The sequence below is a fragment of the Pogoniulus pusillus genome, chromosome 29 (genome assembly GCF_015220805.1).
Source record: "Pogoniulus pusillus isolate bPogPus1 chromosome 29, bPogPus1.pri, whole genome shotgun sequence".
Classification (NCBI taxonomy): Eukaryota; Metazoa; Chordata; class Aves; order Piciformes; family Lybiidae; genus Pogoniulus; species Pogoniulus pusillus.
In genome coordinates this window covers 14,284,155-14,309,127 of record NC_087292.1, presented here as the reverse complement: position 1 = coordinate 14,309,127, position 24,973 = coordinate 14,284,155, and the positions used below count along the sequence as shown (strand labels likewise).

The 24,973-nt window shown below is 49.1% G+C and overlaps 1 protein-coding gene across 1 annotated transcript in view; it reads right to left on the bottom strand.

The window, feature by feature from the left end:
* Positions 1-5,486: 5,486 nt before the first annotated feature.
* Positions 5,487-24,973, bottom strand: part of SLCO4A1 (solute carrier organic anion transporter family member 4A1) — a 32,913-nt gene continuing 13,426 nt past the window's right edge. The window contains exons 2-12 of the mRNA XM_064167575.1: positions 21,928-22,907; positions 19,700-19,790; positions 18,627-18,748; positions 18,238-18,349; positions 12,905-13,059; positions 12,027-12,222; positions 11,244-11,409; positions 10,468-10,640; positions 9,664-9,728; positions 8,942-9,090; positions 5,487-7,943 (exon numbers count right to left, since the gene is read on the bottom strand). Coding sequence (XP_064023645.1) covers positions 7,794-7,943; positions 8,942-9,090; positions 9,664-9,728; positions 10,468-10,640; positions 11,244-11,409; positions 12,027-12,222; positions 12,905-13,059; positions 18,238-18,349; positions 18,627-18,748; positions 19,700-19,790; positions 21,928-22,753 — 2,205 coding nt within the window. The 5' untranslated portion in view covers positions 22,754-22,907 and the 3' untranslated portion in view covers positions 5,487-7,793. The remainder of the gene's footprint in view (positions 7,944-8,941; positions 9,091-9,663; positions 9,729-10,467; positions 10,641-11,243; positions 11,410-12,026; positions 12,223-12,904; positions 13,060-18,237; positions 18,350-18,626; positions 18,749-19,699; positions 19,791-21,927; positions 22,908-24,973) is intronic.

The window sequence follows — 24,973 nt, the reverse complement described above, 5'->3', positions numbered from 1 at the left end:
GGATAGGGCTGGGTGCTAGGTTGGCCTGAATGATCTTGGAGGTCACCTCACTGATTCCATGATTCTATGTTCTCCCAAGGCAAATCCATCACCAGCCCACCCTTAGGCATACAGGCACATGATGCTGGGTAGCTCATTTCTCCTATTAGAAATATCTTTTCTCTCTTAGATGCTGCACAGATGACAACTGCTGGACAGATTTTATCTGGAAATGCCTTAAAGTCTCTGATAGCTCCTGAATTTTAATGCTGACCTCTGCTGAGGGGGAAAGCTTTCCTTGTGATTTCTTTGACTTTCCAAGCTTTGCTCCACTCAGGGCAGATGTTATATCCTTAAAGCAAATTGCTGGAATGGTAGAAGATGACATTTTTCATCTTAGTTTGAACCAGGACACATTAATATGTTGAACACTCATGTCTGGAGCTACAGTTTCTATAGTTACTAGTGCATTGGTGTTTCACTGAACTCCTCCAATACTAATTTGACTGTAGCTCTGCTTCCCTCCTAGTAGAAAGATTGGATCATAATGAGATCTTTTTTTTTTTGGTGGCCTCATCTTGTTCTAGACAACTTTTAGGTTTATTAGGACCTTCTGTTTCCTAACTAGAATGTTGCTTGGGAATGAAGCTGGCAAAATGTAGCACAAGTGACAGATGTAATTTCATGTAGCCTTCCAAGTACCTCTAGGGAGATTAGACAGAGGGTCACTGGCTGGAGAAGAAGTGCAGCATCTTATTACAAGGAGCAGAATGGTCTTGTTTTCATCTTCTGGAATTGCTTTGTGCAGGTCAGTGTGAAAACTTGAAGGGAACACAAGAAAATGTTAACATTTATTCTGTTCCAGAGGGAATAATCTGGTCCCAGTAACTACCAGTATGTTCAGCCCTCTCACATCCCCTTCAGCTGTTGGTAGAACTTAACTGTTGATAGCTATGGGACCCCCAATAAAAGAGAGACATGGAACTGCTGGAGCAGGTCCAGAGAAAGGCCACAAAGATGATCAGAGGACTGGAGCAGCTCTCCTGTGAAGACAGGTTGAGAGAGTTTCACAGACAGTTGGAGCTGTTCAGCCTGGAGAAAGCTCTGGTGAGACCTTCTAACACATTTCAGTATTTGAAGTGACCTACAGGCTGGGGAGGGACTGGTTAGGGAGGGCTTGTAGTGACAGAACAAGGAGCAACAGTTTGAAACTGGGTAGGTGTAGGTTGGACACTAGGAGGAAGTTCTTTACTATGAGAGTGGTGAAATACTGGAACAGGTTGCCCAGAGATGCGGTGGAAGCATTCGAGATTGGACTTGATATGACCCTGGGCAGCCTGACCTAGTTGGAGGTGTCCCTGCTGGCTGCAGGGCAGTTGGACAAGATGACTTTTGAGGGCCTCTTTCAACTGGATGCAAGCTGTGAATCTCTGCAAACCATCACTGCTTCTGCAGCAGAGCCACAGCCACCTCACACACCTCCTGACCACCACCATCAACACCACCACTTCTCCTGGGCTGAGTCTGCCAGCCTGGTGATACACACACATTTCCTTTCACCCACCAGTCTTTCTTTATTGCTGCTTGATTTCAAAGCAAGCCAGAGGAGTTATTAATTATGAGCCTGATTCAGAGCCTGTTGGGCTCAATAAAAGGTTCTCCACTAGCCTGGAGCACCCCAAGGTTATTGTTGTCCTCCAAACCCAGCATCCTTCATAGCCAGAGGGAAGCCAGGCAAGCTTTGCTGCACAACAAACACAAACAAGGATCTCCTGTGGGGATGTAAAGATTTTACCCTCCTGTAGCTTAATTATTTTTTCACTTCTGTTCCTCTGTTGGCTCAGCTCGCTCGGTTGATTTCAATCAATTCTTTTTCTCTCCTAAGCTAGAGGAAAGTCAGACCTGAGAAGTCTGATACTAAATGGGCAAAACACCACTTCAGCTTGGATAGAATCAGAGACTCAGTCAGGGTTGGAAGAGACCACAAGGAGCAGCCAGTTCCAAGCCCCCTGCCATGCCCAGGGACACCCTACCCTAGAGCAGGCTGCACACAGCCTCAGCCAGCCTGGCCTTAAACACCTCCAGCCATGGGGACTCAACCACCTCCCTGGGCAACCCATTCCAGCCTCTCACCACTCTCATGCTCAACACTTCCTCCTCACCTCCAGCCTCACTCTCCCCACCTCCAGCTTTGCTCCATTCCCCCCACTCCTGGCTCTCCCTCATAGCCTAAAAAGTCCCTCCCCAGCTTTGTTGGAGGCCACTTCAAATCCTGGAAGGCCACAAGAAGGTCACCTGGGAGCCTCCTCTGCTCAAGACTGAACAGCTCCAACTCTTTCAGTCTGTGCTCACAGCAGAGCTGCTGCAGCCCTCTGAGCATCCTCAGGGCCCTGCTCTGGACACTCTCCAGCATCTCCACATCCCTCTTGTGATGGAGGCTCCAGGTGGGGTCTCAGCAGAGCAGAGTAGAGTGAGATAGCCAAGAAAGAGATTTGCTGTGGGCAGAATCAGCTAAAAAATAATCTGTGAATTCCTCTTTGCATGGTCCAGATGGATCTGGTTCTGCCAGGTACCCCTCTGCCAGCTTGTGGCAAGGCAGAGGCAGCTTCACTGCTTCCCACTGCAGCCCTTCTTCCTTTCCAGGGTCAGTTTTTAGCCCTTTGCCTGTTATGCTTTCCAAAAGGCCTGGCATCTCCACCACCCAAAGCTTTGCCAGGGAAGGGGAAAGAGCTACACAGCTCCAGCTCTGACCCAGGACATGCTCCAGTGCTGAGGTGACTGACATGCCTCTTCACCCAAAAAATACAGAGCCATAGAATGGCTTGCATTGGAAGGGACCTTAAAGATCATCTAGTTCCAGCCCCTCTGCCATGGCCAGGGACAACTTCCACTAGAGCAGATTTCTGCCACGTCTTAAGTTGTGCTGGAAGACGTCTAGGCTGGATGTTAGGAGGAAAGTTGTTGGCAGAGAAAGTGATTGGCATTGGAATGGGCTGCCCAGGGAGATAGTGGAGTCACTGTGGCTGGAGGTGTTCAAAAAAGCCTGGATGAGGCACTTAGTGCCATGGTCTGGTTGATTGGGCAGAGCTGGGTGCTAGGTTGGACTGGATGAGCTTGGAGGTCTCTTCCAACCTGATTGAGTCTATGATTCTATGATTTGCAGCTTAGTGATGACAGGACAATGATGATGCATGACAGCAAAGGGGCATCAGCAAGGGTTACCTCCCAAACCGAGGCAGAACACAAAGATGAGCCTGAAATGCACTACAGAGCAGGCATGGTGCTGTTTTGGAGAGCACCCAGAGCAAGGTGAGAGGCTCACACTAACAGGGATCACAGCAATCACATTTAGGGAAGGAAGAAAATCAAGCAGGGAAGTCGTAAAGAGAAAAAACTGCCCTTGGAGTGACAGCTCAGAGCTCTCCATTCTGTTTGGGAAAGGAAAGCTTCAAAGAAGAATTTAGCAATATTTGCAGAAGCCAGCAGCAGGTTTGTTCGAATTCTCCCCTGCTGCATCAGTTTCTGGCCACAGAGGGTATCTGTTCTCCCTGCAGTGATCTGGTTCTAGACGCTAGACGTTTACCTTGGCCCTTATAAAACACATCGGGGGCTTTGCTAATGCAAATCCGGAATGCAGTGCACCAGTCTGCTTCTGTCTGCTCTATAAAGCACCAAGGAGTTGCTCGTCCCCAGCACACAGAGATGCTGGGACAAGCCCCTCTCCACCGTGCTGTGTCTCCATTGCCATCTAGTGGCATCAGCCGTGGTCCCTACCTCATCCCACGCAAAACGCAGACCTATAGCCATGGGGTCAGGACGAGGATCTCTGCCTCCCGGGAAAAACAAACAAAGCAACGAACCCCCCCAAAATGTGAGGTTTTCTTGTGTAATCAATCCATTCCAATCCCTTGGGAATTCTTTTCCTCCCTGGATTATAGTAATCTAAGTAGAAAAAGTAAATTATCAGTGGTTTTCCCCACTCCTGTCTGCAGCAGAGGGAGGGAGCAGGGAAAGCTGAGGAGCTACAAGGAGCATTGAGGCTCTTCTACACACTTGGGCACAGAAGGGAGGTCGCATTTGCAGGAACAGGGCAAAACCCATCTGTGTACCACATTCAGAGCTTTAATTTGCTGTCATTTTAAAACCTCCAGGAAGCTTCCAAACAAACTCTTCACTAGAGAAAAATGGCTCACTGACTACCTGGGCTTTTGTCTCCAGTAAATAACATCCACTTCTTCCTGCTTGCACTCCTTCCTGGGTGCTCACTTGTTTTACCTCTCTGTGGCTTTTCCTCAATAGCAGTCACTGCTTTTTAACAGCATTAAATCACTTCTTAAACAAACCACAGGTGACACAGGACTTTGACCTCATCTACCTAGTGTAGGTCTCCATGACTTCAATGGGCTTGGTCTGAGGACAAAGGAGGGCAGTGAAGAGATGTCCTTTTCCCCTTTTGTTATTCCTCCCCAGCTACCAAACTCCTCATTTTGTCTTTAAAAGCAATCATCCACACTCTCAGAAAGAGAATGAAAGTCTGTAAGAGACAGCAACCCACAGGGCTCCACCAGCCAGATGATGTTTCCTGCAGCTTCTGTATCCACCAGAGGGTTTATTAACACTACAACTGAAGTACAAACCTATATCCTAATTCTCTTCCTTGGAGAAAACATGATCATAGAATCATAGAATCAAAAAGGCTGGAAGAGACTTCCAAGATCATCCAGGCCAACCTAGCACCCAGCCCTATCCAGTCAACCAGATCATGGCACTAAGTGCCCCAGCCAGGCTTTGCTTCAACACCTCCAGGCACAGCCACTCCACCACCTCCCTGGGCAGCCCATTCCAATGCCAATCACTCTCTCTGACAACAACTTCCTCCTAACATCCAGCCTAGACCTGCCCTGGCACAACTTGAGACTGTGTCCCCTTGTTCTGTTGCTGCTTGCCTGGCAGAAGAGACCAACCCCACCTGGCTACAGCCTCCCTTGAGCTGCAGACAGCAATGAGCTCTGCCCTGAGCCTCCTCTTCTGCAGGCTGCACACCCCCAGCTCCCTCAGCCTCTCCTCACAGGGCTGTGCTCCAGGCCCCTCACCAGCTTCATTGCCCTTCTCTGGACACCTTCCAGCACCTCAACATCTCTCTTGAATTGAGGGGCCCAGAGCTGGACACAGCACTCAAGGTGTGGCCTGAGCAGAGCTGAGCACAGGGGCAGAATAACCTCCCTTGTCCTACTGGCCACACTGCTCCTGATCCAGGCCAGGATGCCATTGGCTCTCCTGGGCACACTGCTGGCTCATGTTCAGCTACTATCTATCAGCACCCCCAGCTCCCTTTCTTCCTGGCTTGCTCTCCAGCCACTCTGTCATAAAGACACATTGATGACCTACAGTGAAGGCTGACCCTACGAGCTTCAGGATGGAATTCCCAGGCAGAACAGATCCAGCCCACCTCTGCTGAGAAGAGCATCTGGGAAAGGGTGACAGCTGAGGAAAACCACACACACAAGTACCTGTGAAACACTGATTATATTTCTATGCTTTTATAGCAATATAACACTTCAGCTGAGACTGGGAAACGTACTTCCAAACATTTTAAGTTACCTGTACAACTACATAACCTGTTTGTGGAACAGGAGCACTTTGTTGTTGCTTACTTAAATCCATGACTTACCAGTCCCAGAGCAACACAGTGCCCTAAATCCCAGGAGCTTTTCTTTTGCTCTGGAAAGATCACACTCAAATAAAGCTCATTTTATAGACACTAGAACTGCATTGCAATATCCATATATATGTATATGGAAAACCTTCTTCCTTTCATAAATACATCAGACACAAAATATGTTTCCCAAATACATTTGTGCATTTTCCCCACCTGAGATCCCTGCTTGTACCCTAAGTGCCTGTAAGCTGGGAAGGGAGATTTTTGGGCAAGGCTTAGAGACAGGCTCATGTTTGCAAGTAGCTCCAAACCCAGGTGGAGGTTGTGAAGAAGCTTCTGACGTTTGGGTGGTGTCAGGATTACCTCCTGCATCAGGGAGACTAATCCTGCCTCCCTGGAAAAACAGGGCTCTCCTGCATGCTGTGCCCTATCAAGGCTGCACCAGCTGCCTGTGTTCAAGCAGCCAAAAGCCACTCACCCGTAGCACCTTTAGCCTTTCAGGCAGTTACTGAGGATGCTCAAATCTCTCCCAGCAGAGGCTGGGAAGTGTGGAAGAAGCAAGAGGGTCACTACTTGACTTTGTGGAAGGGAATTTGCTTTCTTGACACTGAAGACTGACTACACTCCCAGTGCCACCATTCCTGTCTGCAACAGGATTGGCCTCAGTTCTTCTCTGAGAGTTGGTCCTTTGCTAACAAAGGAAACAAATGCCCATTCCATGTCCATTTACAAAAGCATAAATACACAAAATATACGGAAACATCTGCAAAGTAGTGGCTGACACAAAAGAAGGGACAGTTTGCAGCTCAGCAAGATAGGTCCTGTCCCCAGAAACATGATTTATACAGTGTAGGTGTCAAGAGGCTGGCCACAGCCCTCCCTCTCAGCTGTACATGGATTGTATGGCTGTGCAAACACAGGCAGACTAAGCACTAACCTCACCTGAGCTGGGTTGAGAGGGAAGCCAGACATACACCCATCCAAATTCCACTTCTCTCCCCTCAGAAAGGCCCTGGTCAATATTGCAAGTGCACAGTCAAAAGTCATTTGGGGAATGCTGCCCTCTCTACTCACAAACGAGCCAGCTACAAGTCAGCATCCCCTGTCCACAAGGCAGTCTGTCTTCAGGGCAAGCTAGCCCTTAAGCTAGAGGTCAAGAGACAAACCTAATCCACTCTGACTTTTCTCATCTACCTGAACTCAATGTCTTTATGAAGCAAGCACAGAGAAGCATTGCATAGATGTGTCTTCCCACACCATGCATAGATCAGTACCCCTTGTCATCCCACACCATGCATAGATCAGTACCCCTTGTCTCCCAACACCATGCATAGATCTGTACCCCTTGTCCTCCCACACCCAAAACCAGCAAAAGGTAAGTTCAAGTTTTGCACAGTACATTACAAAAGGCATCAGCTTGGAACGAGACAAGAAAAGAAACCGAAGTGTCACCACGGTGTAAACCCTGCGATGAAGTGAGGCAGTGGAGGTGCAGCACTCAGCAGCTCTGGGAGCTGGCTGCCTGTAGTGCACTGATGAATTTGGTAGACAAATCTCCCCTCAGACCCATCTCCCATTGCACAGTAAGACAAATTTGCATAATTAGATAACCTGCTCCTGAACAAAAGGAGCAATGTTGTGTGTCACAGAAAGGAGGAAGGCAGATTGGCACCATGTGCTTTGCATACAGTAGCTTTAAGGACCAGTTGTCCTCTCTGCCATGCAGACCTCAGGACAGCAGGGCTCTTCTCTGGCTTAGGAAGTCCCAACAGAATCTTTGCTACAGTTGACTTAACAGTTGAGATGTTTAGAGCCCAGATCCTCTGATGATTCCATGTGCTCCATTGGAGTTACCGGTGCTTATTTCCACAAGTGGTGAATGTGGTCCTGGCCTGCCACAGAGATAAAGCTATGGTAGCCCTTTCTTTAAATTAAATTAAATTAAATTAAATTAAAGAACTGCATATGGCATCAGCACACCACTTGGAAGGTGCTTCTGCTGTTGGGAAAGTAAAAAGTACACCAGTGGTTAATTAAATTATTTATCTTCAACTAAAAAAAAGGGGAGGGGGGGGAAAATAAGTGATAATATTACTGCATAATGTCCTCTGCTTATATTTCTGAGGCTGAGAAAGTCACTTGCACACACACAGCATTAGCTGTCCTCTTCAGCTGGCAGTGAAGGTTTGTGTTCCTGGAGGTCACCGTTGCCATTTTCGGACGTGTCTGAGCTGCCCGGAGCTGACTCTGCTGGTGGAGGTTTGTAGAGTAAACAGGCGACTATAAAGAAGGTTGTCCCAAGCACCTGCAGCCATGAAGACATCTCATTACTCTCTGCCCCCCTCCAACCAGGTGCTTAGCTTTCATCTGGGATGAGATCTGCTGAGCAGGTTTTGGGAAGATCATGCAATCATTTCAGTTGGAAAAGACCTTTAAGTTTATCAGGTCTGGTGTTAAACCATTGTCCCTCTGCACCACATCTCTCCCTCTTTTAAACACCTCCAGGGATGGAGATTCAATCATCTCCCTGAGGAGCCTGTTCTACTGTTTAAGAACCCTTTCAGGGAAGAAATTTTTCCTAATTTCCAATCTAAACATTCCCTGGTGCAATTTGAGATCTTAGATGATGCTGAAGGGCAGCAGAGCTGGAGAGAGTAAGAATCTGAATTTAGCCAGCCCCATAGCAGAGGGATAGTGAGAATCTGAAAAGCTGTTCAGCTCCACAGTCATTCAGAGAAGAGAGTTGTGGATTGACACCACCTGAGCCATTTGCTGAAAGGCTTTTGAAAGCCTTTTTATCACAGCAACTGCTAAACACTACTATCTAGGGTAAGTGCTTGCTTGGGAGCAGTTAAAATGATGGTTTTCAGCTAATAAATAAGAAACAGAGAGTAAAACTCTTATTTCTAGCAGAGACTGGGGAATGTTTTTTTACAGCCTGCCCACGATGCCATCCCTCACTCTCACTAACACACTGCAGTTGTGTATTTTACTCCATTCCAAGCAAAAATCACTTTGGTAACTGTTGGGAGAAGAGGAGATTGTTTCATATGGTGCAGCAGTAGCTGTTAGCCTAGCAAATAATGGGGATTTTAGAGAGCGATGGTGCCCGGAGCACCATTACCTGGCAAGAAGCAAATAGAGCTTTTGCCTTCCCTGAGAGATGTGAAGGGCTAATTTGGGCTGGGGGGACCACAACAGATCAGGAAAACCTAATTTTGTAACACTCTATGCCAAAGCAAAACACTGTCTCCTGAAGACCTGCTGGCTTGCTCAGAGAGTGGATGGAACAGGCAGCATCACCTTGTAGACCAGTCCAGCGATGAGGGTGTACCGGCTCATGGCTGAGTTCTGGTACACGTAGCAAGAACCTTGCTCACCACACTGGTCCTGCCACAACAGGCAGGATTTATCGATCATGGACCCAAAGGCAATGGGGCCAGGGATGCCTCCTGTGGGGAAAGAGAGAGGACTCTCAGTTTGGGCAGCACCTGTGCACCAGCCTTGTCAGAGACAAGATGCTTGGAGAAAGGCATCAAGATCTGCTACCGCCATGACTAAGCAAAGCATCAGGATCTGCTACCACCATGACTAAGCACAGTCATCCCACAATATCTAAAGCCAGAAGCATCTGAAATGTGCTGAAGTTTTGACACCTGAGAGCCCAGTGGGTCTTCTGACCAACCTGACCTAGGTGTTGCACAAGAACCAAAAGACATACACAGGACCTTCATCGCCTCTGCCTCTTTTTGTTTTCTGTAAGTAAGGGCACTCTGCCAGGACACTGCTCCCCTACCTCATCTGTGACATGTTATGGAACCCTTCCCTCAGCTTACACATCACATGAAAAGGAAATTAGGTTCTAATGAATGACATCAGACAAAAGAAATCATACTCCTTTCAACAGCTCACATCCCACCCACTTATTTTCCAACCCAACGTGCTTTGGTCTTGAGTAACAGCTTGGCAGGTGCTGCACAAAGGCAACGGGCCACGCTGGCACACAGATTCACCCTGCTCCATACCTAGCGTCCGTACCACAATCCACTGGATCCCGAGTGCAAAAGACCTCTGCCTGTCGGAGACACACCTGGGGAACAGAATGGGGGTGGTTTAAAAGGCTGCCAGACTGCATGGCACCTCCCACCCCACCATACCACACACTTGGGTCCAGAACACTTGGGACCTCCTCTGCCTTTGGAGACTGAGCTTCATCCCAGCGCAATGTCTACCACCCACAGCTGTAGCCAACTGGAATGCACACATGTGTGTCCCATCAGAGGACAGAACTGCCAGTGCTAAATTTGCTTTCCCAGCTAGACAAGGAAGGGAGTTGGTGCAGATGTTTTCAAGCTGCCAGTGATGAGTTGGTTCCCAACACATTTTCCTCACAGCTTGGGCCAGAAGGACAAAGAAGAGCTGAGAAGGGATCTGACCAAGGTTTACAAACATCTGAAGGGTGGATGTGAAGAAGAAGGGCTCAATTTCTCTTCAGTGGTGCCTCATGATGGAACAAGGGGCAATGGATACGAACTGGAACGCAGGGAGTTCCACCTCAACATGAGAAGAAACTTCTTTTCCGTGAGGGCAAGAGAGCTCTGGAGCAGGCTGCCCAGAGAGGTTACGGAATCTCCTTCTCTGGAGGCTTTCAAAACTGGCCTGGATGCATGCCTGTCTGGCCTGCCTTAGGTTAATCTGCTCTGGTAGTGTGGCTGGACTAGATGATCTCCAGAGGCTCCTTCCAACCTCTACCATTCTGTGATTCTATGAGTAGTGGACCCTGGGGCTTCTTTCAGCACTGGTGCAGGACAAGATGATCCCATGCTTACCGCAGAGTGGCGGTCAGGGCAGGAATGCTGCTCAGGAAGGTGAAGAGGATCACCATGAACATGAAGAAGAGGAGCAGGGGTCTTTTTGCACAAGAGGAATTGCACTTCCCTGCTTCTGCATCACCAGAGCCAGGCAGGAGGGTTTTCTCAATGCAGCTACACTCGTGGTAGACCTGGGAAAGAAAGGTCAGAGGGTGGTTTGCCACAGAGAATATGGAGGAAGTCAAAGCCTCAGAAAGAATGAAGCTCAGGGAGCACAGAAACCAGCTGGTTTTTCTTTCAGAGCAAAGCAAAGCTAAAAATCAAGATGCATTCTCAATGCACTCTGTTTCAAAACAGGTTCTTCAATAAGAGAAATGAGCTTAGCCAGGCTGCCCTTGAAAGTTAATTCTCACCAAGATCCTTCTTAAGCCTGTGCCTGTCTCTGTGAGTGAGAAGCAGGAAGGATGAGTTGGTTCATTGAAGACCCAAAACGTAAGAACTGGGGCAAAAAGTAGCTCCCCACTTGCATGGGTGACTTTGGGACCAAAGATTTCAGCCCAATTTAACTCAGAGCAAAGCAAAACCCATTGGACACACTGAGAGAAACAAAGCAGGGTGACCTCAGGGTACCTTCTGCCTTCATCCCAGGTGGTGCTTGAGAGCATCCATCCTGCACCAAGCTTTTACATTGATTTGCAGCAAAGCTCAAACCTGTGGAGACTTGCAGAGCTGGCCAAAACTTTCCTAGGAAGATGTGGCACCACCTTGTTGATGCACAGTACTTTCAGACATACCTTCTTACCATTCCTAAGGTTTTCAGACACTTCTTTGCACCCAGCGTGGCAGGGAGAGTAATACATAATGTCATCACTCCCGCAGACAGGGCTGTAGGTCTCCTGTAGACAGCCACACTCAGCATTGCAGGCTGCTGTCAGGTTTAGCTGGCCACCAGGCAAAGCACTAAGGGAAACACAGACTCAGTCAGAGGGAAGACACTGAACATCACTTCCCAGGAGGAAATGGGTAGAAGCAAGAGAAGGAGAAGGTGGAATGGCAGGAGATGTGGTTTAACCCCAGGAAGCATAAAGCCAGCCTTGAGAAGGGCTTCATCTCACTCAATTTTCACCATGAACAGGAGTCATGTCCTGGAATTGTCTCTTTCCTATAGCTACCAAGGTTCCTTAAACTGAAGTGACCAGCTCAGAGGGAGACACTTCCATTTGGAAAGGAGATGCCCACTTTGAGTCTAGTTTATCCCACTGGATAGAGATCTCTATGGACAGAGATGGGGGATCCTGCAAAGGCAACTGAGGAGTAGAGAACCTCACACTCTAATGTGTGAGAACCTCATACTCCCTCACTGAGGAGGGAGCCTCTTCCATAAACTGCAACTAGATGGAAAAATTATCATCTGTGCTTTGGGTCTCACCCTCAGCATCTGCCTGTAAGACTGACTGGCCATCATCTTCCATCACCAACACATCTACATATGACTACCATCAGCACCATATGTTGACTTAGCCTTTTATCTTGACCAGGGCCATGCAGCACAAGACTGAAAAGATGAATATTTTTACCTTCCCCCATACATCTGAGTTACTCCTGCCATTGGCATGTTGGGGCAGTGAATAAAAAAGATGAATATAGCCAGCAGACTGGACACTGTGCAGAGTAAACACAGTTTGATGATTCCTGAACAGCGGAGTTTAAACTTATTCACAAGGAATCCTCCCAGGAAAGTGCCTCCTCCTCCAGCTGGAACAACCAGATAACCTGGGGATAAAAAAAAGGGATAAAAAAGCCACGAGGAAGTTTAGCAATGTCAGCAAAGAGTTTTCACCTCTAAACACACTGACTGCAAAGTGTTTGTGTGAAAGTAAGCCCCTGGATGCTGTGTGACTTCTTGGTGGAAGTTCAATGGACTTTGCTGCAGTAGGTGGTCCTCCACAAGAGCTCATGTAATGTGCTATGAGCCTAGTGAGGGTGCTTTTCCTATCCAGATATCTCAAATCAGACTCTGTGAGGAGTACATCATAAGTACTGAGTCTTGCTGGACAGCACTTCCTCAGTCTGCAACACAGCAGCTAAGTGAGGACCTTCCCAGTTTCAGGATGCTGACAAAACAGCTCTTCCATTTTGGCTATTCCTCATTCAAGGAAACATCTAGTTAATGCTGTCTGGTGATGGAACAGCCTACAGTAATCCTGCCTTCCTCTAGAGGGTAACAGATGGCTACAGAAGTGGCATATTTCTTCCTGATGTCAGTAGATACAGCTCTGAAAATGCACTTGGTGCAGATGTGCTGACGGGAAACGATCATAGCTAATAGCTGAAGATGGGAACTGCTCTGTAAATGAACTGCAAAGAGTGTTTGTCTCCATTCTAAATGAGGCTGTGGTGCTCTTCTCTTGGTAAGCAGAAGGGAGGAAAGCTTGCAAAGATCTGTTTTCCTTACCAAAAAAGGTAGCAGCTTCAGAGGCACTTAAACTAAATTGAGACTCCAGGAACTTGGGTCCAAATGTGGACATCCCAGCGATGAGGGTGGCTTCAGTTGCTCCTGCTAAGCAGAGGAAGATGAAGGTAGGGTTCTTCAGAAGCAGCAGTACTGATCTGGGAAGGAAAAGCACACTGGAATTGAATCACTGTGGCACATTTTGATTTCAGGTCCGTCCCCTAGCATCAAGACAGCAGGACCATGTATAGGACATGGCAGCATCCCACTGAGGTGTGGCTCTTTGAAGGAAACCCCCAAAATATTGCTAATGGGGGCACAAAAGGGCAGTGAGTTCCTCCACTTACATTTATAGTGTCCTACCAACCAAGGAAGGATGTGGAGGATACCCTCACCTCTCCATATACAGAATCATAGAATCATGGAATCAACCAGGTTGGAAGAGACCTCCAAGCTCATCCAGCCTAACCTAGCATCCAGCTATGTCCAATCAACCAGACCATGGCACTAAGTGCCCCATCCAGTCTTGTCCTGAACACCTCCAGGGACGGCCACTCCACCACCTCCCTGGGCAGCCCATTCCAATGCCAATCACTCTCTTTGTGAAGAACTTCATTCTGGGGGGTGTAGTCTGTCCTTAAAACCCCCTTTTAAATACAGAATCATAGAATAGTTTAGGTTGGAAGTGACCTCAAAGATCATCTAATTCCAACCCCCCACCATAGGCAGGGACACCTCCCACTAGAACAGGATGCTCAAGGCCTCATCTATCCTGGCCTTGAACACCTCCAGGAAGGGAGCATCCACAACCTCCCTGGGCAACCTGTGCCAGTGTTTTCATGTCTTTCATGTGCTAACTTGCTCTGGTTCTTGCTCCTGCTGGATGTTGTGCTGACAAACTTCAGGCACCTCAGATGTACTTAACTAGCCACATTTTACAGACTTGTTTGCTACAGCCAGTGGCCAGGGAAATCTGAGGGACATCAACCAAACCCCTAAATCAGGAGTAAATAATCTGAGACTCTTCTCTGTGGACCTCATAAAGGCACCAGATGGGTCTGTATGTTCAAAATGAGGACTGGACACCCACAGTGTCTGATGTAATTAACATCCAGGGTGCCCACCACTTATGTTTGAATGATTTCAGTGGCAACCTCCAGGGCCAGGTTGAGAATCTTCCCCTCCTAAATGGGGTAACACTGAAAGGACACCACTCTCCCCACATCTCAAGCATTTCAAGGTGTTGTTAGTGCCTGATGGTAGCTATCATGGGATGCTCAAGTCAAACAACAAAGCTGTCTTATACCCTCAAGTACACACCTGCTGCTCATGCACACCCACAGCCTCATAACAATCTCTGACAACCACAGATCTTTTGCAGCTTGAGGGAAGTACCAGGCAAGCCTTTCTGTATGGAAGAAGCACCTTCAAGGCACCTTATATCCCACTGGAAAACAGGCAGCAAGCTCTCTCCCACAATCTCAGCACACTTAAAGCTTAATATATAAGTTGAGTAAATACATTTTCTTCTCTACCCACTGGGATTTAGAGCCACAGATATGGCTCAAAAATGCCACGTGTAGCTTATATGCAGAAAGATGATCCAGCTCTGATTCCAGCTCTGAGACACAGAAAGGCCCTCAGGCTTGTGGGATGGTCTCAATTATCTGCCACTACCTCGGATATTGGACTAAGAGGGCTGACACTGCTCTGCAGGCAGCGTTTTGTAACCAGCTTGAAATTCTGCTGTGGTTCTATGAGTCTGAAATGGGTGCATAGGGTTAGGCTTTCCTCAGGCAGTGGTCCTGCTGAGTGAGTGAAACCACCTGTGTAAGCAGAGCCTGCTCCTCTGAGGAACATCTGCATGCCCAGGGCATCCCAGCATGTACCTGAGCATGGCCACAGGCTAAGGAGCCATCAATGACAGGCAGGTATTTAAGCAATCTTAGAACATGTGGATGGGGTCTTCTCCAGCACACCTGCTGTCACCACCACCAAGGGAACATAGGGCAGCAGCTGTGTCCCAGAGGAACATAAACCAACCTCCCTTTATGACACAGGAAGCTGTAGTAAAGCCATGAGACAAAGCCAGGGCCCACCTTGCCAGCTAAGCCAGGAGGGATGAGTGAAACACTGACTGTAGCTTCTCCTCCTGAAGCTGAGAGCTTGACACAAGTTAGTGACCCTCACAAACTGATCTGCAGCTCACTGGGACAAAGCCTCCCCTCCTGGCACAGCTCCACATGTCTTCTGTTTGAATCCCTCTGCACTGACAGCAGGGGTTATTTCATGAGAGCAACCATATGGAACCAGAGAAAGGAAAATGCAATTTTATCAGGCCTTTTCAACCCAAGAATTAAGACAGAAGTCTCTTGAGGGCAGAGGATTAAGCTGCACGGGCTGCATTCCTGCAAGCTCCTGCTCTGGGGCAGCACTGTGGATCCAGCAATTCATTAAGCTCGCTTACAAAGAACCTGCTGGCACGGGAGGATATTTTGTTTCATCTGCTTATCTTTGTCAGCCTCTAACTGTCCCTACTGTGAGAAAATGTGCAGCATCCCTATCCCTTACGAAAACAAAAGCAACAGAGTCCTTTGGCCTTGTTCTCCAGCCTGGTCCATGTGTCCCCCCCACGAGCTGCAGGCACAGATGTGACCTCCTCCTGACTGCGAGTTTCCAGAGGAGCGAGCCTTGAAGGCACTTCCCTTTTGCTAATCAAAAGCAGGGAACACAAAATTCTGCTTTCAAATGATAACCACACCAAGGTCTGGACTGGTCTGAATTGTTGCATGTGAGTTGCCAACCTCCAGTATTTTCTCTCTCGAGGAGGAAGGGGTGAAGGAAGGTGCTCCTGGGGAAGGATTGCCTCCACACCTGCTGTCAAGCCAGCCTTCACTGAGAAACAGTGAGAGCTTTGCTCCTGATAAGCAAGCAAAGCACCAACCACTGAATTTCATCCCTCTCTGATGCCCTGTGTCTGCTGGGTTTAGTCATAACCTTATCATTATTTCAGTGCAGGGTTTGGATTTAATTTCCTGGTGGAGAATAAGCTGTGACCTCGGAACATGGCAGCCAGTCAAGAATGCCATTTAATAACAGTATTGAAAGCTCTTCAATGTAATATTCATCATAAAGCTGCCTTAACCCCTGGGAAACTTCCTATGAAGTCTCCAAGACTTTCAGACCAATGTGAGTGGTTGTGCTGACACAACACAGGGTGGCTGCTGCTGAAAACTCCTGTGCTGAGCACCTGCTGCAAGCCTCCTCTGCCAGCACAAAGGCAAACACCACAGTTGAGGTTCAGAAGTCACTGCTGGCAGAGGAACAGGGTTTGGCAGCATTTCTCTTCCCTCTTGACTCTGTCCTAGTGGGGCCTCATCTGGTGTACTGGGTCCAGTTCTGTGTTCTCCAGTTCAAGAGAAAGAGGGAATCACTGGAGAGGGTCCAGTGGAGGGCCATCAAGATGTGGAGGGGATTGGGGCATCTCTGTGAAGAGGAAAGGGTGAGAGACCTGAAGCTGTTCTGCCTGGAGAAGAACAGCCTGAGATGGATCTTCTTAATGCTCAGCAAGCTAAAGGGGACAGACTCTTCAGAGGTGCCCAGTGATAGGACAAGGGCCAATGGGCATGAAATAGAACAAAGGAATCACAGAATCATAGAATGGCTTAGGTTGGAAGGGACCTCAAGGCTCATCCAGTTCCAACTCCCTGCCATAGGCAGGGACACCTCCCACCAGAACAGGTCACTCAAGACCTCATCCTGTCATTACAAGACCTTGTAAATAGTCTCTCCACAACCCTCCTGTAGCCCCTTTCAGATACTGGAAGGCTCCTATAAGATCTCCTCGAAGCCTTCTCTTCTCCAGGCTAGGGAGCCCCAACTCTCATAGCCTGTCCTAATAGCAGAGCTGCTCCCAGCCCTCTGAGCATCTTCGTGGCCCTACTCTGGACTCACTTCAAGAGTTCCATGTCCTTCTCATGTTGAGGGCTCCAGAACTTCCACCTCAACAGCAGTAAAAACTTCTTTGGCATGAGGGTGCTGAAGCATTGGAGCAGGCTGCCCAGAGAGGTTGTGGAGCCTCCTTCTCCAGAGAGATTACAAATTTGCATGGACATTGTGCTCCTGGGCAACCTGCTGTGGGTGGCCCTGGTTTAGCAGGGGGGTTGGACTAGATGATGCCCAGAGGTCCCTGCTAAGCGCCACCATGCTGGGGTTCTGTGTCTGCCTTTGCAGGGGGCGGCCTTCAAACATGGATGCAAATTCTTCCCTAAGAGCAGTCTTGGGAGACAATGCAAAAAACAAAAAAAAAAGGAAAGATCTCCTCTTGGACTGCAAGATCTGAAAGATGCTCAGAGACCTCTGCAGCATCCTGAGCCTGAACATCAGCTAAACCCCAGCTGTAAATAAAGAAGGATCTCTCCCTCTGCCCTTCATCCCAATGCAACTCAACATCAAAGAATTTCAAAGACCTACAGCAAATGTTTCCAGGTGAAAAGGCTACGCTTTATTTCATTCACTCACTTGTTTCCACCCAGCATCCCTTTAAACCTTTTCTCATCAAACCCCTTCTGGTCCCCACCCACACCTCAGAGCTAAGCAGCGGCGCTGCGATCAAACACACTGCTGTGTCACTGCTTTGCAAGAGAGATGAGAAGTAGTAACACATAAAATGTGGCTGCAAGATGAAAAGGCAAAACAAACAAAAAAAGGAAAGATGGGAACTGAAAGCTCCAGTGCAGGATATCTTGTTCCCTGGGTTTGGAATGGAGCTGTAAGAACTGAAGGGTTTGTTTCCACTCTTTTCATGTTAAAAGGACAGAACAGGGATTTAACACAGGCAAAAGCAGAGGGAAGGAAGAAAAGCCCTGAGGGAATGGAGAGAAGGAGACCTCGAACAACACCCGATTGCCCAGGAGAGGCTAACACAAGCAGACTGGAGGAAATAAAGCTGCCAGGGAGAGGGAAGGAGGTGGCAATGCCTGTGCTTGTCTTGTGACCTAGAAGCTGGCACCAAGCTGCTCTCAGTGAACCTCAGTGCGATGCCCGTGACAGCAGGTGGATCACACTCAGACATGAGCTTCTGAAAACCACAGGCAGGAACAGCCACTTGTCCCCTGCTCTCCCACACGGTCCCCAGCACAGTGTCTAGCTCAGCCCATTTGCCAAGAGCCCCTGGCTGCTGATAGGAGCAGGCACTTTGCAATTTCCCCTGTGAGAAAGCATGTTTGGAGACAGGCCAAACCTTTTAGCCAGCACCACAGAAAGCAAGCTCAGCTGGAGCCCACTGCTCTTGCCTTTGGGGAGGGTTCCCTGAACCTCAGATGTGGGGTCCTTACCGAGGTAGATCTTTAACTGTTTTCCCAAAGTCTGGATCTGATGCTTTTTTGTGGCTCCCATCCTTGAGCTGATGAGCCTCTGACACTCTCATCACGATGTACCGCTGGGATCCTGAAAAGCAAAGGCAACTGGGAACAAGGAGCAAGTGAGACATGGGATGGGATGCAATGGAAGTACTGGATTTGCCAGGGGAGGATGCAACATGACATCTTCCAGCTGCCAACAGCTGCAAGGGAGGAGCAGGGAAACAGGCAGCTGGAAAGCCATGGGGATGAAATCCACTGGGAGATCTTCCTCTCCCAGCAGCGTCCCTAGCTACAGCTGTGTGTGAGGATGTAAGTCCCATGGTGACCATGAAGTCTAGCCCCAAGTCCCTCGAGCAGTGTACCTGGGAGGCGCTGGGGGTAGCCCAGGATGGGGATGGAGATGAGGAGGGAGGCTGCTCCAGCCCCGAGGAAGCCAATCCACCATGCCCCCACCCACAGTGTGTTCTCTGGGGCCATGTCGGTCCTGCAAGAAACAAAGTGGAGAGGACACAAGGGAGAGAAGTGGTTTGAGATGTAGCAGGGCAGCTCAGTGTGAAGCTGGTAGGACCTGGGGGGACACAAAGGGGGATGTCATGGAGCTCTGGTTTCTTCCTTTGTGATCTACAGGGCAGCCATCAGCCCTCCTTGCCACACCACAGCACTGCCTCCCCAGAGAGCACAGGAAAGAACCCAGGAAATTACAACATTTGATCCTCCCTTCATCTCCAGCTTGCACATTCACCTCTCCGCATCTCACATGCACTTTGGAGCTTGCTACAACCATTGTTCCACCCCAAAGTCATCCTTTGCAAGCATAGAATCATAGAATGGTGTGAGTTGGAAGGGACCTCCAAAGGTCATCTAGTCCAACCCCCTCTGCAGTTAGCAGAGGCATCCTCAATTAGATTACTGATGGAATACTGGTGGAAATAATCCATTGCATGCCCTGGAAACTTTCTCCCCCTTTTTAACCCATTCATCTGCCAAAGAGCCTATAAAGAGATAAAAATAAATTCCAAATACTACAAAGCATGGAGGGGGCCCAGGCATCCTGGCTGGATAAGGAGAGAGCTGAGCAGCATTACTGGGAGCTCATCAGGGAACTCACTCAGAAACTTCACCTGCTGCTCACAGCCCCATTAGGCCAGGCAGTGCAGCGTGAGGAAGGATCCAAGCTGACAGGTTTGTCAGCAATTTTCTTCCAGCCACAGCACTAACACGAACCACCCTTCCAGCTTCAGCCTCCCCACACCCCCAGAAACATCACTGAACACCCATGGCATGTTCCCAGGCACCAGATCATACTTCCAGATCATCAGTAGGGTTTTTTCTTGTTTTGGTTGGTTGGGTTGGGTTTGGTTTTTTTTTTTTTTTCACCCCAAAGGCAACATAAAACATAAAGGAAAAGGAACAAGATGATTTTTCAGCCACTTACTCTCTGCCAATTTCAGTATAAATATTTAGAAACATTCCTCCTACCAGATAACCCGCTGCAGGCCCCAGGATTGCAGCAGTGTAGAACACAGCTGAAAGGGAAAAGAAGCCCTGGTTAGAGAAACAGCAGCACTTCAGGCAGGGCTGCTGCCCAGTGCTGCCAGTGCCCAGCAGCCCCTGCCCCCCTGAGCCAGCCCAGTCACTCCTGGACGTGGGATGCTCAGCCTCTGTCTACCTCACATACCCCTGAACCACTGAGAAACAAAGGCAGGCAGCTCACAGAATCACAGAATGGTGGAGGTGGAAGGGATCTCTGGATATCATAGAATCAACCAGTCCAACCTAGCACCCAGCCCTGTCCAATTAACTAGACCATGGCCCTAAGTGCCTCATAGAATCAAGCAGGTTGGAAGAAACCTCCAAGATCATCCAGTCCAAAAGATCACCCAGCCCTGGCCAATCAACCAGACCATGGCACTAAGTGGCCCAGTCAGGCTTGGCTTCAACACCTCCAGGGGCGGCGACTCCACCACCTCCCTGGGCAGCCCATTCCAATGGCAATCACTCTCTCTGACAACAACTCCCTCCTGCCCCAGCACAGCTTGAGGCTGTGTCCCCTTGTTCTGTTCCTGGCTGCCTGGCAGAAGAGACCAACCCCATCTGGCTACAGCCTCCCTTCATGTTCAGTTGTAGACAGCAATGAGCTCTGCCCTGAGCCTCCTCTTCTGCAGGCTGCACACCCCCAGCTCCCTCAGCCTCTCCTCACAGGGCTGTGCTCCAGGCCCCTCCCCAGCCTTGCTGCTCTTCCCTAGACACCTTCCAGCACCTCAACATCTTTTTTGAGTTGAGGAGCCCTGAACTGGACACAGGACTCAAGCTGTGGCCTGACCAGTGTTGAGTACAGGGGAAGAATAACCTCCCTTGCCCTACTGGCTACACTGTTCCTGATCCAAGCCAGGATGCCATCCAGTCCAATCCCCCTGCTAACGCAGGGTCAGCCACAGCAGCTTGCTCAGGATCACAATGGCCAGCAGGGTTTGGTATCTCTGTAGAGAAGGAGATTCCACAACCTCTCTGGACAGCCTGCTCTATGGCTCCAGCACCCTCACAGCAAAGAACTTTTTCCTCATGTTGAGGTGGACTTTCTTGAGCTGTAGTTTGTACTCATTGCCCCTTGTTCTGTCACAGGGCACCACTGAAGAGAGACTGGCCTCTTCTTGACACTCAACCTTCAGATATTTATAAGCATTAAGATTCCCTCTCAGGCTGCTCTTCTCTGGGCTACACAGCCCCAGGGCTCTCAGTCTTTCCCCACAAGACAGACATTCCAGTTTTAACAAGTCTTTCCTCTCACATTAAGTCCCAGGGAAACTTTCACACCCATCCTAGGGAATTCTGATAGCATGGGGCAACCAAAACTGCTTCAATGGAAAGCCAGACCTAGCAGGGATCTACCTGATCCTGAAGCCACAGCCTGACTGCCTGTGTGATGAGGAGTGGCATTACCTCCCCACTGATGCTACAGCACCACTGGCACTTATTTTGTTTGTTTGCTGCCATGCAAAGATCTTTGCCAAGAAAGGTTGGACCAGATGCTCCTGAGGGTCCCTTCCAACCTGGAATTCTGTGATTCTGTGCACTTGCTGATGATCACCTTGTGATCTCTCTCTGCACAGCCTTCTGCTAAATGAACTAATTGCTAAGATGTCACCACTTTCCACCAGTTTCACTGCGAAGAAGTGATCAGCAACACAGAGCTTGAACCTCTTCTCCTGGCTGTGCTTTGCACCAGCAGTACCTGCACAGCCCAGCAACTATCCCTGCTCTGCTGCAGTGCTAAAGGGACGATGTCCCTTTGCATGGACAGGGCATGATTTTGTGGTTGTTTGCCAGAGATTCTAATGCCACACACGTGCTGGAGCATGCTGGACAGCTGGCCCCGTGCCAGGATCAGGAGGCACCTCCTGATCTGCAAGGCATGTGCTACAGGAGTAAAAACACTTGGCTGCACCCACAGTTCATGCCTGGAAATAATCAAAACCTCCCCAAAAGCTGCCACATCCCTCCAAGTACCACCTCACCCGCTATGGGGAGCAAAAGACTAAAAGTGTCTGCCATGAAACTGTCCAAGAAGGCTCTGAGTCAAGGCAAATGGTTCTCTGCCGAGGTAGGTGGACCAGCCCATCACTCAAGCCCATGGGTCTGAGCTGCCCCTCCAGCCTGACTCACCAATATACACAGGGGAGTAGTTAGTCTTGACATTTTCATCTAAATAGGTGACACCAAGTGTGTAGAGCGGCGTGGCCCCCATTCCATGCAGGAACTGCCCCAGCATGAAGACAAACCGGTAGCTGGAAAGGCTGGAGGCAGCTTGGGCACAGGGCAGGCTCTGGTTGCCCCCGCAGACGCCCACCTCTGCTGCCGAACGTGCCTCGTAGCGTCCCGTGGTGAAGTGGGGCAAGGCAAAGAGCAGGGAGCCCAGGCCCATGACCAGCACGCCCCAGCCCAGCCAGCGTGGTTTGTGGCCGTTGCCCCCAAAATAGCTGACGAAGGTCAAGCAGACGCAGGCTGCGATGTCGTAGGAGCTGGCGATCAGCCCGCTCTGGTAGCTGCGGAGGTCGAAGCGCCGCTCGATGGAGGTGATGACCGTGTTGATGAAGCCGTTCACCGTCATGCCTTGCAGGAAGGAGGCCACGCAGAGGAAGAACAAGACACCCTTGGATGTGTTAAAGAGCTGCAAGCACCCAGGGGTGAAGCCCCCCCAGCCGCACGCCAGTTCCTCCCCTTCGGCCGAGACGTATTTAATCCCTTCGCTGAACTGGGTCTCCTCTTCTCCTGGGGTGGTGGAGCAGAGGGGATGGGCACAAGAATCAGAGGGGCTGGGCACACCAGAGGATGCTGTGCCATTGCTCAGCAAGGTTCTGCAGGCCTCCTCCCCACTCAGTGCATCGAAGGTCTGACCAACCTCTCTGGGACAAGGAGATGGGCAGGAGAAATCAAGTGTCTGAGTGAAGCAAAAGCCATTTTCTCCAGCTGAATTCCGGGGCATTGCCATGAACGGGAACACAGAGTTGAGCAGCAGGTCAAGGTGGGGCCAGTGGCTAGGGTGGCGTCGCGGGGTAGTGAGGACCTGCCTGTCCAGGAGATGAGATTTTTGGTGCTTACATCAGTAGAAAGATGGCAAAGGTCTGGGCCAGGACCATCCTGATCTGTGAAAAGAGAATTTTTGCACATGCTTTTATGTAAAACCATGCTCAAAAGCCTCCAATGTTGTTCATCTTTTCCTTTTTTAGTAAGTATACATTTTACTGCTATTGGGGTGTGGAGGGACCTCAGGTATTGGGCCACCATTAATGAGTGATAAGACAAGAGGAAATGGCCTCAAGTTGAATCAGAGGAGGTTTAGGTTGGATATTAAGAACATTTTTTCCCCCAAAGGGTTGTCTGGAACAGGCTGCCCAGGGCAGTAGTGGAATCCTCATACCTGGAGGGGTTTAAAAGCCATGCAGATGTGGTGCTGAGTGACAAGGTTTTCTTAGACCTGGTAGTGCTGGGTTAAGTTGGGCATGATGATCTTAAAGGTATCTTCAAAGAATCATAGAATCAACCAGCTTGGAAGAGACCTCCAAGCTCATGCAGTCCAATCTATTGCCCAGCCCTAGCCAATCAACCAGACCATGGCACTAAGTGCCTCATCCAGGCTTTGCTTCAACACCTCCAGGCACAGCGATTTCACCACCTCCCTGGGCAGCCCATTCCAATGCCAATCACTCTCAACTTCCTCCTAACATCCAGTGTAGATCTCTCCCAGCACAACTTGAGACTGTGTCCTCTTGTTCTGGTGCTGGTTGCCTGGCAGAAGAGACCAACCCCACCTGGCCACAGCCTCCCTTCAGGTAGTTGTAGACAGCAATGAGGTCTGCTCTGAGCCTCCTCTGCTGCAGGCTGCACACCCCCAGCTCCCTCAGCCTCTCCTCACAGGGCTGTGCTCCAGGCCCCTCATCAGTTTTGTCACCCTTCTCTGGACACCTTCCAGCACCTCAACATCTCTCTTGAATTGAGGAGCTCAGAACTGGACACAGTATTCAAGGTGTGGCCTGACCAGTGCAGAGTACCAGGGCAGAATAACCTCCCTTGTCCTACTGGCCACACTGTTCCTGATCCAGGCCAGGATGCCATTGACTCTCCTGTCCACCTGGGCACACTGCTGGCTCATCTTCAGCTACTATCTACCAGTACCCCCAGATCCCTTTCTTCCTGCCTGCTCTCCACCTAAAGTACTGGGAAAAAAATCTCTCAAGAGAGAAGGTCTCTATCAGCTGCAGCCCCTTCTCCTCCTCTGAGGAAGACCCTGCTTAGACATGGACCCTCACACCCTCTGTCCTTCCTCCCACCACAGAGGACAGCATCAGAGCTACAAATTTCCCCACTGTTACAAGTCCTTTGCCAATAACAGTTTATAATTATCCTGAAAAGTTTCCACAGTCAGATTGATTTGATTCCAAGCCCTCAGATCTGTTTACAGCTATTCAGTAAAATCCTTTCTATAACTAATTAGACTACATGCCATTTGGGAGCGAGCTGCAGGGCACAGGCAGCTGACTCTAACCTGATTACCGATGCAGACTGCCGCCTCTCGACTGCTTCCTGTGCACTGCAGCACCTGATCATGAGGCACCCGCCAGCATGTTTGCTTAAATACCTTGGCTGAATTCTAAATGATGGAAGCATTAAGGTTCCTAGAATCATTAAAGGTGGAAAAGACCTCTAGGGTCATCAAGTCCAACCATCAACCCAACACTACCACTGCTACTATAAAATCATACAATCATTAATGATGGAAAAGACCTCTAAGATCGTAAAGTTCAACTCCCAATGCAACACTACCATGGCCACTATAGAATCATTAAGGTTGGAAAAGACCTTTAAGATCATAAAGTTCAACTACTGACTTAACACTACTGTGACCACTATAGAATCATAGACTTTGCAAAAGACCTTTAAGACCATGAAGTGCAACTACTGACCTAACACTACTGTGACCACTATAGAACCATTAAGGTTGGAAAAGACCTTTAAGACCATGAAGTGCAACTACTGACCTAACACTACTGTGACCACTATAGAACTATTAAGGTTGGAAAAGACCTTTAAGACCATGAAGTGCAACTACTGACCTAACACTACTGTGACCACTATAGAATCATGGAATCACTAAGGTTAGAAAAGACCTCTAAGATATCAACTTCAGCCATCGACCTATCACTATCACGAC